The sequence below is a fragment of the Neomonachus schauinslandi genome, chromosome 8 (assembly GCF_002201575.2).
Source record: "Neomonachus schauinslandi chromosome 8, ASM220157v2, whole genome shotgun sequence".
NCBI lineage: Eukaryota > Metazoa > Chordata > Mammalia > Carnivora > Phocidae > Neomonachus > Neomonachus schauinslandi.
The window spans coordinates 20350609-20363342 of record NC_058410.1 but is presented as its reverse complement, the minus strand read 5'-3'; the positions used below and the strand labels follow the sequence as shown (position 1 = coordinate 20363342).

Below are 12734 nucleotides of genomic sequence, written 5' to 3'. Positions count from 1 at the left end.
TTTTGAAGGCAGAGTCTTGTTCATCTTTGTATTTCCTATGGAACCTAGGGTAGTGAGCTACATATTCTGGAGGCGCGATAACTGTGTACTGTTTTAAACTGAGGGCTGAGGGGTGCCTGGGTGGCTCAGTCGTTAATCGTCTGCCTTCGGCTCAGGTCATGATCCCAGGGTCCTGGGATCGAGTCCCACATCGGGCTCCCTGCTCAGCGGGAAGCCTGCTTCTCCCTCTCCCACTCCCCCTGCTTGTGTTCCCTCTCTCGCTGTGTCTCTCTCTGTCAAATAAATAAAATCTTTAAAAAAAAAAAAAAAAAAACTGAGGGCTGAAACAGGACCACTCCTAAGCTGTGCAACAATTATCTATGGATTGGGGCTCTTCTGGTATGGTGAGCTATGGCTCAGGCCTCTTGGGTGTTGAGACAGCCCACCATGTTTTAAATTAGGTTGCACAAAATAGAGCTACTTTCCTAAATTCCTTGGCAACTAACCAGAAGGCTGTTCCATTTCTCACTGTAGAAACTGTTGCAAAAAAATTGACCTTACTCTGAGAGAGAGAAACAGAATCCACTACACTGTGCTGGAAAATCAACAAGTTGTGTTGAAAGCACTGAGTCACATAAGTGTGGGTTTTAAACACCAGCTGGTCCCTGACTAGCCGTGAGACCTTGGGCAAGCTGTCTACGCTCGTTGAGCCTCAATTAAACCAAAGGGAGAGACAATAACTCCACTGTGGTTGTCACACAAGGTTGTGGGTACAGAAGGTCATGCCCTGAAACCGACTGGAACACTGGGGAAGCAGGATGCCAACACCAAGTCTAGAAAGCCATCACTTCTCAGTCATGGGAGCTCCTCCTCTGTCATGGTCCACGCTTCTACCCATATTCCCTTCTTTGGCAACTGGCCAGCTCTCATTGTATCACTTCAGTTCAATTGAGCAGAAAAGCTGTGCATGTGTGCGTGCATGCATCAACACGCAAGTGGTCACATCTACAGATCCCCCAACTTGTTCCGCAGGTCACATTACAATGCCATGAGAAGGTGCGCTCGTTAAGCCGCCATACAACAAATGCACGCTTTCCTTTTCCGTCTGATGCTAGAACACTGCACAGTCCAATTTGCTTGTGGCTTTTTCTCACGTGTCAGTCAGTCACAGCTTCCTCTGTAAAAATACTTCAAAGAAAATACAGCCCAGCCAAAGCATTAACAGAAAGCCCCAGACGAAAGCGGGCAGGCTGCGGGCAAAGCCAAGTGACCGGTCTTTTCAGTTCTGGTGGAATCTTTGTTTCTAGGTCATTCTACTAACATCACCTAAGGAAACTGGGTTCCTAAGGAAATTGGGAGGTTGGGGAGGCAGATGGGCCACCTACACACCACATATGGAAGAACGAACCTTCCCAAATTTCTGAAAAAAGTCTTCTTCTGCCCGGGCCAGTGCATCTTCGTCAATGTACACAGCTGGCCTTCTGGCCATGAGGAAGTACTGCACCTTCCTCAGATTCCAGCCCATCACGTACTGGAGCCAGCCGCAGACGGCCGCCGTGGACCTGCCGACCCCAGCGTTGCAGTGAACGTATACGGTGTGTCCATTCTCGAGCAGCGCGTGAAGGAGACAGACCGCCTGGGGCAGCATCTGCACTCGGCCTGGGATTGAGAAAGCACAGCACAGACACATGAATAATGAAACCCCAATATCTCACTCATGACAACTCCTCAGTGCTTGGTGAGATGAGTGCCATGCAAGGAGAGGCAGGGATAGGAGAGCTTGCTCCATTCCTTTGTTTTGACGGAAAAGGTAAGACAATAATAAAGTAGAAAGAACACTCCAGAGGCAGTGGGTCAGCTCTGAACCTTCCCTGGCTTTTGCTTTGAGTGACTTCTGCATCAGGGCAAATTTCCTTTCAAAGAAAACTTAACCGTTGCCTATGGTCAGAAGAACGGATTTTTACATCCATCAGAAGGGCTTGCTCAGATTGGGCAGAGATTTACAGGATTTCACCCTGACTTTCTTTAATCCAAACAGATCTTCAAGATCAATGCAAAACACAGAATTAGTCCATATTGGTTAAAGGAGTCAATCTTACTCACTCAACATATGCCAATTTTCATTTGGCCAATGGGATGGCGAACATTAATTGACACACATGCGATAACTGATCATTCATTTATTCCTTCATGATACAGTGAGTGTTGAAATGATTCCATTTCTCCTTTGTTGGTCAATTGTGATTATGGTTATTATTACCTCATGACTACTATTTTGATTATTAGGTGATCAAATGTCTCATTTATACCCTGATAGGATATGTAATGCTCTGCTCAGCCCTGCCAGACTCCTGTCTCATGAAGCAGAGATCTTCCTAAAGCCATCAAATGCCTAGATGCCTGGAATTTCTTCTGCACACAGGTTCTCAGAGCAAAGACAGTTAGTGGATTTGGTGGGGGGTGTGGACGATCGTCAAATTACTTCAAAGGGGATGAAAGAGGGAAACTGTAGAGAGTCCTGGATTATGCGCCCGTGACTTGACATTCACTAGCTAATCTGTATTCTCGACCACACAGGGGCACAATGGCGCTTCGCACTGCCATCCCACTGGATGATGGGAGAGGTGGGGAAAACTCCCCCCCTCAAATGATTTTACTGCAGATCCTGAGGCCTAGAATTTCATGGTGGAATGGAGCCAGGAGGTCATGAGAGCCACTCACGGAAGTTGAGACTTCCCTCTTTAGATATCCTCTTCTAAAATGCCAAGTGCCTCTTAAGGGCTAACATAACACATGGCAATCAGGTATCAGCACCTTAGAAGGACAGACGTTACAAGACCCCATCATGGTTTGAAGGCCCTCTCAGTTACCACTCCATCCGGGGTGGGTCTACCTTAGCTTCAGGCTCACCCTGCTCTGACTTAGAAGCAGAAAATTTACATGGAAGCCAAGATAAGATTCTAATTTTGCTGCCAGCGCTCTATCCATCCATCTTACCAAGGCATCTCAAGCTACAGGTCCCACACGGCAGAGTAGAGACATTTTTAATTGGAATGCCTTTGGTCAGGACACACTGCAATTCCTCAGGCTCCATCTCTCCCTGCTGCCTATCGCCCTACGTTCATGTTCCCTGCCTGATCTCTGAGGGCAGCTAAGGGGAGCCCCACCAGCTCCCCTGTGCCGCTTGATTTCTCAGAGTCCAAACTCAGCCTCACTAGGTTTCGGGGTACTCTGAGGGTAGAGCTAGATGGGCATGCCACACAGTCAGTTGCTCATGGCACTCCCTCAGAGGCAATAAAATATCACCAGAAATGGAACGAAGTGTAGAAGGTCCTATGTACCAGAGAGACGTCTCACTGTCTGTCCCAGGGAGAGTCCTGTGTAGTTGATGCACCATTTGAGCTGGGAGATCAGAGGAGGCAAAACTTCCAAAGTATGTTGGCAATCCTGTCAACACGGGTGAGGCCTGCCCACGTGCAAGGCTGTTGTTCTGCTGAAGGGGTGTTAGAGGTGTAGCCCCACTAATACTGGCTGGGAAGGGAATGACCCCCGATCAGCCTGGGCAGCCAGGTTATTCCTGCCATGGCTGGCATCACTGGCCAAGTTCGCTGTGACAGATGCCTCTCCTCCTACCATGTACATTTCCAGGACATGAGCAGGAAAAAACCACAATTTTATTGAAATATAACAATTTCAATTTTATTGAAATATAGTGGACATACAATGTTAGTGCCAGGTGTACGACACAGTGATCTGACAATTCTATACTGTACGCTCTGCTCAGCACAGTAAGGTAGTTACCCTCTGTCACCGTACAATGTTAGTACAAGGTTACGGACTCTACTCCCTGTGCTGTACTTTTTATCTCCGAGAAGTATTTTTAACATGGGGTTTCACTAAATGCCCAGTGTACAAACAGACCACAGTGGCCATGTGCAGTAGGAGCTTCTGGAAGCAGAGTCCCAGGCCCCGGGGCTCTGCTTCTGCAACCTCAGTGTCACCGACCTGCCCAAACCGGGGTTCACATGGACCCGTCAGGATCCCTTCCCCCCTACCTGCTCTCTGGCCAGAGATTCCCTGAGGAAGGGTCTGCATCAAATGGCCCAAATGATGAACTATCTCTCCCTTTCCTTTTTATCTGTAAAAGATTCTTCAAGAGGCATGCACACAGTTTAGAAGTTGAAAAGTTTGAAAAGGGGTATGTGTGAGCTTGGAATTCTGTGACCTCAGCCATGCGATCCTGGAAGGTAAGTGACAGCTGCCTCTGGGAAGCTCCAGAAGGCTCCCAGTTTAAACACAGGTTTCACCCCACAGTGGTCTTCTCCTAGAATCACTTGGCCACCCCCCTTAAGAACTGTCAAACAAATACTTAAATAACATAAAAAGGATGCCGGACAAGGACGGGGTCCAGGATCAGCCTGGCCGCCACTGGAGCTCTTGCTTATTTTGATTTCTAGGGACTACAAATCACTCTGCTTTGATTGATGACAGCTCACATTTACTGAGTCCTTTCTACCTGCCAAGTGCTGTTCTAAGCACCGTGCAGGTAATAGTTCATTTGCAATCACCTTTTAACAACTATGAGGTTGGTACTATTTTTATCCTCAGTTTATATCTGAGGGAACTGAGGCAAGGAGATCTGCCCAAGGTAATTCCCCCATGGCCACTGAAACCCAGCCGGCCCAACTCCAAAGCCTCTGGTCTTAACCACTACACTAATGCCCTTCCCTAACCTGCCCGGCCAGGGGCACCTGCTGGCGGCCATGCTCTCAAGATGAGTTCTTAGTCAGTCTCCGCCCCCCACCTACCCCGTCACACTGTTGCTCTTAGTCCAGGTGAGAGCAACATCTTCCCTGGGGGTTAGCCCCTCTGCCCTGCCCTAGAGGGGCTCTCTGTGCCCAATGGGCCATGTGCCTCTGCTAGAAAACCCATTCTAGGGAGCCTGAGCTAATACACAACCCACCAAGGAATAAGAAGAGGGTACCCAGAATCAGAGCTTGCACAATGTCAACAAGAGCCCCTAATTTTTTATGTTTCATATATTTAGGCTCCATTTAGAATTTAATTAGATAAAAAGTTTCCATTCATAAAAATGGTGATACCTAAAGGCAAGACAGAAATCCAGAATCTCTATATAAAATATTCCAAATTTTAACTGCTGACAGCTAGGTTGAAAATTTTCAACCCCGTGCAGGTCTAACAAAACATTTCACTGTCTGTGATTCTTACTTTGGAATTTAAAACAGGCCTCAGCTCTCAGTAGATGCTCAATGAGCATTCATTAAGTGCATGAATAAAAAATAAAACGAAACAAAATCCAATAATACTGATTAGATCTGAGACACTACTAGAGTCCTCTAATCTAACTTGTGGCCCATACCTCCTCCAGCCTAATCCAACTCTGAAATGATTAAAAGCTTCTTGAAAGCATTGAGCAAACAAAGATTGGGAGAAGAGGGACAAGGAAATGCTGGGAACAGGCTGCGGCATTAGGACCTGAAATCAGGGAGAGGAGTGGAAAAGGCCCTGAAGATGCCCTTTACCTAAGGTTGACCTTGAAAGAAATTATTTCTGGACTGACTTTCAGCCTTTCCAACATACACATACGTGCGTGTGCACACACACGCACATACACACACACACCCCTTCCTTTTTTACTCCAGGCGGATTTATGGCTGAATATATTATTATTTTATTTGAGCATATCTCCTTTTCCACCTTTGCAATGTAATATAGATAAGGTCCATATCATCTAGTACGTCCTTCAGTAGAAACTTAAGAACTTGGGACTAAAAATATAGCCCCAACTTTGTGATTTTCAAAGCCCTTGCATATCAATCATCTTATTCTATTGTTATAATCCTGTAAGGCAGAAATGATTACCCTGTTTTCCAAGTGCAGGAATTAGCCCACTCGATATCACACAGCTAGGCAGTGGCAACGAGGCTCAAGCCCACGGGCCGCGGCTCCAAGGTCAGTGTCGGCATCATGGCAGAGCTGAACGCGGCGTTGAGTCAGAGAAGAACTGAGTGTGACAACAAAGGGGTAGCTAAGGACTCTGGGAAGCATGTGCCCTCACTTGGGAGGCAAGGGCAGACCATTTGTTATCACCAGCACTGCCCTGACAGAGGTCAAAACACAATCTGAGTACTTCCTATGAAGGAAAATGGAATTTTAATGAACAGATTTGGTTTTTTTCAGATGAGTGCTAGATTTGGGAGATTTTCATGTCTCAGGTGAAAGGTACAGAGCAAAATTAAAAAAAAAAAAAAGGAAAGAAAAAAACCTAACTAACTCCTCTGCATGTGACAAAATGTACAAGAGTAAGGATCGATAGCACAATTGATTATAACAGGTCTGTGACAACTGGTGGTGACAGTCAGGCCTAACAAACTGTCTTCCCTCTCAGACTTCATCTGACAGCATTATGCTACAGCTCAAAACACTTCCAGATGGGTTTTTCTCTAGCGTTCCAAAAATAGTCAGCTGAAGTAATCTATATGTTCCTTGTGCTAATATTGTCAGCCACACAGATTAATCTATTGGTCAGAACTTCCCCTGCAACTCAGGAATGGTCATTAACCCTTTGATTACTCCCCCGGTCATGCTGAACCAAAGGAAGCCTTCATTTAGTCTTAGCGTTTGGCCTTTTGCAGGTGGGAGCTTTCCTTCTGCTGTCCTGGTGGTTGCCAGACTGCCTCAGTGTGGAAGGTGCTCCACTGTTGTGACCGGGATGGGACCTGGTGACCCTGGGATCCCCAAAAAGGTTTTAACACCACTACGGTGTGCCTTTGGGGATGGAGTTTTCCCTCAGGCTTCTGCATATCCCAAGCTATCGAGCAAATGCCTATTGGTCATCAGGGCCCTGAGGTTATCGGGACAGGGATGGAGAGGGATGCATGCCATAGCAGGTCAGCTGCGCTGAGCTTTGGCCCACATTATACCCTACCGGGTAACAGTGCTATAAAATCAGAAGCAAGAAAGCAAAAATCAGAATGCTCTCTGGAAGCTACAGGCACATGAACCTAACAATCTTGTCTGCTTTGAAACCGGAAAAACAAAGCACTTTCCTATCAATCATCTTACTCTATTGTTTTGATCCTGTAGGGCAGAAATGATTACCCCGTCTTCCAAATGCAGGAACTAGCCTGCTCGATATCATACAGCTACCCGGGAACTTTCCTTCTGCTGTCACAGGTGCTGCCAAACCTCCTCAGTGTGGAAGGTGCTCCACGGTTGTGGCTGTGATGAGACCCCAAAAAGACTTTAACACAACTGCAGTGGGCCTAGGTTCAACCAATGATCTTCCATGCAAGTAAAGTGATTTTTTTTTTTCCTTGGAAATGAGCAGAGCTCTTATGGCTACATCAAGTTTCTTTGGATCAGCGTTACCAACAGGAATAACCAAACTATCTCTTCCTTCATGAATAAAAATTATACCTCCTCCCCAGTGAGGTTCAGTCCAGCCTGGGAACCACCTGAGATTCATAAAGAGTCAAGGTGGCCGACGTGCAGTCTCTCTAGGATCCTTGAGATCTTCTGTGCCCACCTGCATCTTGGACTGTTGACTCTGCGGAGACCAGCTACCTCCCTGGCCACTCATGACTTTGTCTAACTCCAGGTGATCATGACTACAAGGGACTACAAGTGCGTTGGTCTGTAGAATGTGCACGGAGAACCCGGGGGAGCGTGCAGGGAGAGGTGTCTGCAGCGATGTTCTGAGTCCGACTGCCTTTGCTGAAATCCAGGCTGTGTCTCTTTTCCGATGACCCTGACCACATTACTTCACATTTTTGTACCTGTCTCTTCCTCTGCAAGATGGACAAGATTGCATCTGCCTGGAGTGTTGTCAGAATTAAAAGAGGTAAGGTATGAAATGCTGAAGAGAGTGTCTGATACTTTATGTACTTTGGGAGGAAGAGGACTGATGGTAGAGACGTTTCTGACTAGGCACAACTGCCTTCCTTCTTTCCCCCAGAACAGCAGTTCACCAAACTCCCTGAGCCTGAGCCATTCCCACAGCTCTCTGCTGCCCCCTGCTGACATCTGGTTGATACAAGTAGCGTAACGGTGCTAGCTCTTCCATTCCTTGCCCCGCGAGCACTCTACTGGACCACCAAGCTGAAACACAGAGCATTCCTGTAAAACCCCATGCCTTGGGCCTTGATCTATGCTGTTTCTTCCATCTGGCATGCCCTTCCTTCCTCCCCATTGACCTGTCAAAACCAAGCCCACCTCAAATGCCATGAGACGGACACAGCCTTCCTGTGCTCCCCCCCACCAGCACCCCATAACCCACCAGCAGCACTTGACTCCTTCCTCACATCACATTCTTCTCTGTATTGTAATAAGTTTTGAACTTCTCTTACCGCCTCTTGCTAGGAGGTCAAAACCATGCCTTATTTGTCTGTCATCGCCCCAGTAGCACGCATGTCATAAAGCTCCTTCACAGAGACATGCTCGGCCGGTACTCGTGCTGGAACTGCAGCCTCGCGATTGCCACACAGCCCCCAGCTGTGTCATCTCTCATGATCTCCCGCTCCAACTATCGCAGTAACCCCCTAACTGGGGTCCCCAGATCCACTCTGGGCCCATCTCCCATCCATTATCCACAGTGCCAACTTCTAGGTAACACTCTACATTCTCCTGCACCAGAGACTTCCCAAGTTGGCAGCCCTCTTGCTGGGAGCCTCTCTCCCACCTCACCTCCTCTAACCTTCGGACTTAAGCTCAAACATACCCAAACAAACCTTCCTTGACCCTCTTCCTACATCTGATTTGCCTGTGCATGCTCTCATAGCAGTATCTTCCTAACAAAAATGTCATCATAGTTGTAAATTTCTATTTCTGGTCCTTTGATGAATGCATGTCTTCCCTTAGGACTAGAAGCTCCGCCCCTTTGGGGCTGCATGAAAAAAAAAAAAAAAGGACTAGAAGCTCCAGGGGGACAGGGGCTACACCTGCTTTTCCTCACCATTGTATTCCTAGCTGCCAGCATAATGCCACATACACATTAGATACACGATAAATATACGTTTAATAAATAAACAAATCAAAGGAGCCATGTTAAACAGAATCTTAGCCAAGGTGCAAAAATCCATTAAATATATTAGATCTAAAACCTTATACTGATTCCATTTCGATCATTCATATTTAAGTCATTCAATTATAGACAGAAAGGTATGTAGGTAGGTAGGCAGATAGACAGACAGCAAGGGCTTCTCTGAAACACATTCAACAAGAAGCCAGAAAGATTCTTCTGATGCTTACCTTCGGTGCTCATATCTGGTGTCGGCATCCAGATGTAGACCAAGCCTTCTTCCCTATAGAGCTTAATCATGGTGTCTGGTGTCATGGGTTCTGGGTAGCGGTTACAGCCCGAGGAATTCTGTACAATATCCCATTCAGTCTGGAAATTCATTACAGCTGTAATCCCCAATTCATGCTTCAGTTTGATGGTTATATGTTCCACTTGACGAGGGCAGCTACCCAGCCAGATATTTGGTAGAATTCTAATGAGAATATATAGAGGCAACTATTACTATTGTTATTGTCATGGCTTGAACTCTGAGGAGCTGCAGAAAACACGGTGTAATAAAATGCAATTAACCTTTAAATCTGGCACAGGAAAAGCTGCCGTAACAATATTAGATGGTATAATAATATTAGTGATATAATAATACTATTGAAAGAAAAAATACTGGTGGTGTCATTTTTAGGGAAATAATTCTATTAACTAAAATGCTAGGAAATAAGCATTAGCAAGCCAAATCTTGCAACATATTAAAATAAGCCCACTAAGTTGTATTTATTCTTTGAATGTATATGTGGTTCAACATTAGGAAACTCATCAACATATTTGAAACACTAACAAGTTAAAGGCAAAACTTCAATGATTATATCAGTAAATTCTGGAAAACATTTGCCAAAATCGGCCATTATTCCTGTTTAAAACTCTACATAAAAATTTCAAATAGTATAGAGGCGCCTGGGTGGCTCAGTCGTTAAGCACCTGCCATCGCCTCAGGTCATGATCCCGGGATCCTGGGATGGAGCCCCACATCAGGCTCTCTGCTCAGCAGGAAGCCTGCTTCTCCCCCTCCCACTCCCCCTGCTTGTGTTCCCTCTCTCGCTGTCTCTCTCTCTCTGTCAAATAAATAAAATCTTTAAAAAAGAAAAAATTTCAAATAGTAGGAAAACTTTTAAACACCAGAAGCTAACAAACAACAATCTTCTTTTAAACAAAATTAAAGTCAAGCTTATATCCATTAGTACCCAACATTGTCCTATATGTTTCATCTAATGCTATAAGAAGAAATAGAACTATCTGGAAAAAAAGAAAAGAAAATGTTCATATTTTTTCAAGCATGTTTCTCTATCTAATATCCCAAAGGCTGGACCCCGCCCTCAAAGTTTCTGAGTCAGTAGATCTGGGTTGAGAGTCCAAGAATTTGGACTTCTAACAAGTCCCCAGGCAATACTGATGCTGCTCGTTCAGTGCAAAACCTTGAGAAGCACTCCCTAAAAGATTCAATTACAAAAGCTATGCAAATATTAAAAGTATTAAGACATCTGGATGAGGGAAAATGTACAAAAATCAAACAGCTCTTCTCTATTTGCAATAGCCAGGTAGAAATGGGGAAGTGGAGGTGAATCTCATTCAAAAATAGAAAGAAAATTGTAAAACATCTAGGAATACATTTAACCAGAAAGATTTATGAAATTTTATTGGACATTAAGAAAAAAAACAATAGGTAGACATACTGTGATATTATGATTTATAATAAGAAATATGTATTTGGTCTTCATCACAGTTTCCTGAGTGATAAAAGCCATAAAGCTGTCTTTTGTTGTGTTAATGAGGTAACTTTGGACAGCACCCACCCTGGGCTGGTTGGCAGGGGAACCAACTTTGTGACTAGAGGACAGACCTTCCACCCACCCCTCGGCTTCTGGGAGGAGAGAGAGCTGAAGGTTGAACCAATCACCAATGGCCAATGATTTAATCAATCATCCCTATGTAATGAAGCTTCCATAAAACCCAAACGGTCATGATTCCAAGAGCTTCCAGGCTGGTAATGCAGGAAGAGTGGGGCTCCCCAAGAGGGTATAGAAGCTCTATGCCATTTCCCACGTTCCTTGCGCCATGCATCTATGCCATCGGACTGTTCCTGAGTTATAACCTCTTAAAATAAGCCAGTAATCTAGTAAAATGTTTCCTGAGTTCTACGAACTGCTCTAGCAAATTAATCAAACCCCAAATTGGAAAGGGTCATAGTACCTCTGATTTATAGCCAGTCCATCAGAAGCACGGGTAACAACCTTCATTTGCATGTGGCATCTGAAGTGAAGAGTGGGGGAGCATCGTATAGGACTGAACTCTTAACTTGCAGAAGCTGAGGGTATCTCCAGGTAGATAGGGTCAGAATTAAGACACCAAGTTGTTGTCCAGAAAATTAGTTGGATGTATGGGGAAATCCCCTCACCCCACACATACTGGAATTGGGCCCCAGAACCCAAAAGACATATCATGCAAACATCATAAAAATGCAACATAAAAATGCAAATATTTTCCAAATAATATATAAATGTAGTGTACATTATAACTTATTGCATGTAGTATATATTGTCTTGCTCACTGATTATTTCACACGGGTACATCCTCTCCATAACTAATGGGTTCCTCCAGAACGAATACTCTGTTTCAACTTTATTTGAATCATGTCACTCAATATAAAGCATTCAGACAACAGTTCATAAATGATGATGGCAAACATCACTTGATGCTCACCAGTGTTCCCAGTTATCCTCTTTCAAGCATGGAGGACTAACCTACTTCTCTGCTTGAAAGTTCGAGCTCCTGACTTACTTTTGTCTATAGAAAGTGAGCTGAAGTAACATGTGTCCCTTCCGGAGGGACATATTTAAGACCTCGTGCACAATGCTCTATGCTCTGTCTTTCACTGCTATGGTGATCACGGAAACACATGTGGATACTGAGCTACTGGAAGACTGAAGTAGCTTCGAATGGTAAGCTACCTTGGGAGGCCAGCTGCCCTGGAGAGCCAGTGGCTCGTTGCATTAAGCCATTGTTTGTTCCCACAGGGTAATCTGACTTGTTCTAATACAGTGCCTAAATAATTAATTCCTTAAAGTCCCTAATGCACAGGAAAGAAGTTGAGCAGAGGGGCTACACTTTTATAAAGTTACTTTCATATTGAGCTTAAGGCAGTCCTTCTCAGTTGGGGACAATTTTCTTTCCCAAGGGCTATTTGGCAATGATTATGGAGGCATTTTAGATGATGACGCTGGATGGTGCTGATGGCACCTCGCAGATTGAGACCGGGGATGTTGCTAAACATCCTACAATGCACAGGACAGCTCCCACAACAAAGGATTATCAAGACCAAAATGTCAATAATGCTGTGATTAAGAAGCCTTGTTTAGGATAATAGAAGTGGAATAGAACTCCTTACTCTATCTAGGAAGAAAGGGAATATGGGGCAGGAATAAGACCAACATATCTGACACAGTCTGTGGCTCATTGGTGATGTCATTCTGATGATAAGATGGTATTCCGTATCATATTTTTAAATATGTATGTATGTATGTATGTACATATGTATGTATAGAAAGAGAGACACCTAGAGAGTGAAGCAAAAGTCTAATATAACATAGCTGAATAGCACTACAACATTTTAAGTGGTGTGTAATGGAAAGGGCACTAAACACAAGCAAGAAAAAATGCCAATCAT

At 44.8% G+C, this 12734-nt stretch overlaps 1 protein-coding gene across 2 annotated transcripts in view; it reads right to left on the bottom strand.

Moving 5' to 3' along the window:
- Positions 1 to 1360: 1360 nt before the first annotated feature.
- EPM2A (EPM2A glucan phosphatase, laforin) overlaps positions 1361 to 12734 on the bottom strand; it is a 102985-nt gene continuing 91611 nt past the window's right edge. Inside the window, exons 3-4 of one of the 2 annotated variants that reach the window (XM_021693527.1) lie at positions 9250 to 9491; positions 1361 to 1638 (exon numbers count right to left, since the gene is read on the bottom strand). In XM_021693527.1, coding sequence (XP_021549202.1) covers positions 1361 to 1638; positions 9250 to 9491 — 520 coding nt within the window. The remainder of the gene's footprint in view (positions 1639 to 9249; positions 9492 to 12734) is intronic. The other variant, XM_044917483.1, reaches the window with a different exon arrangement.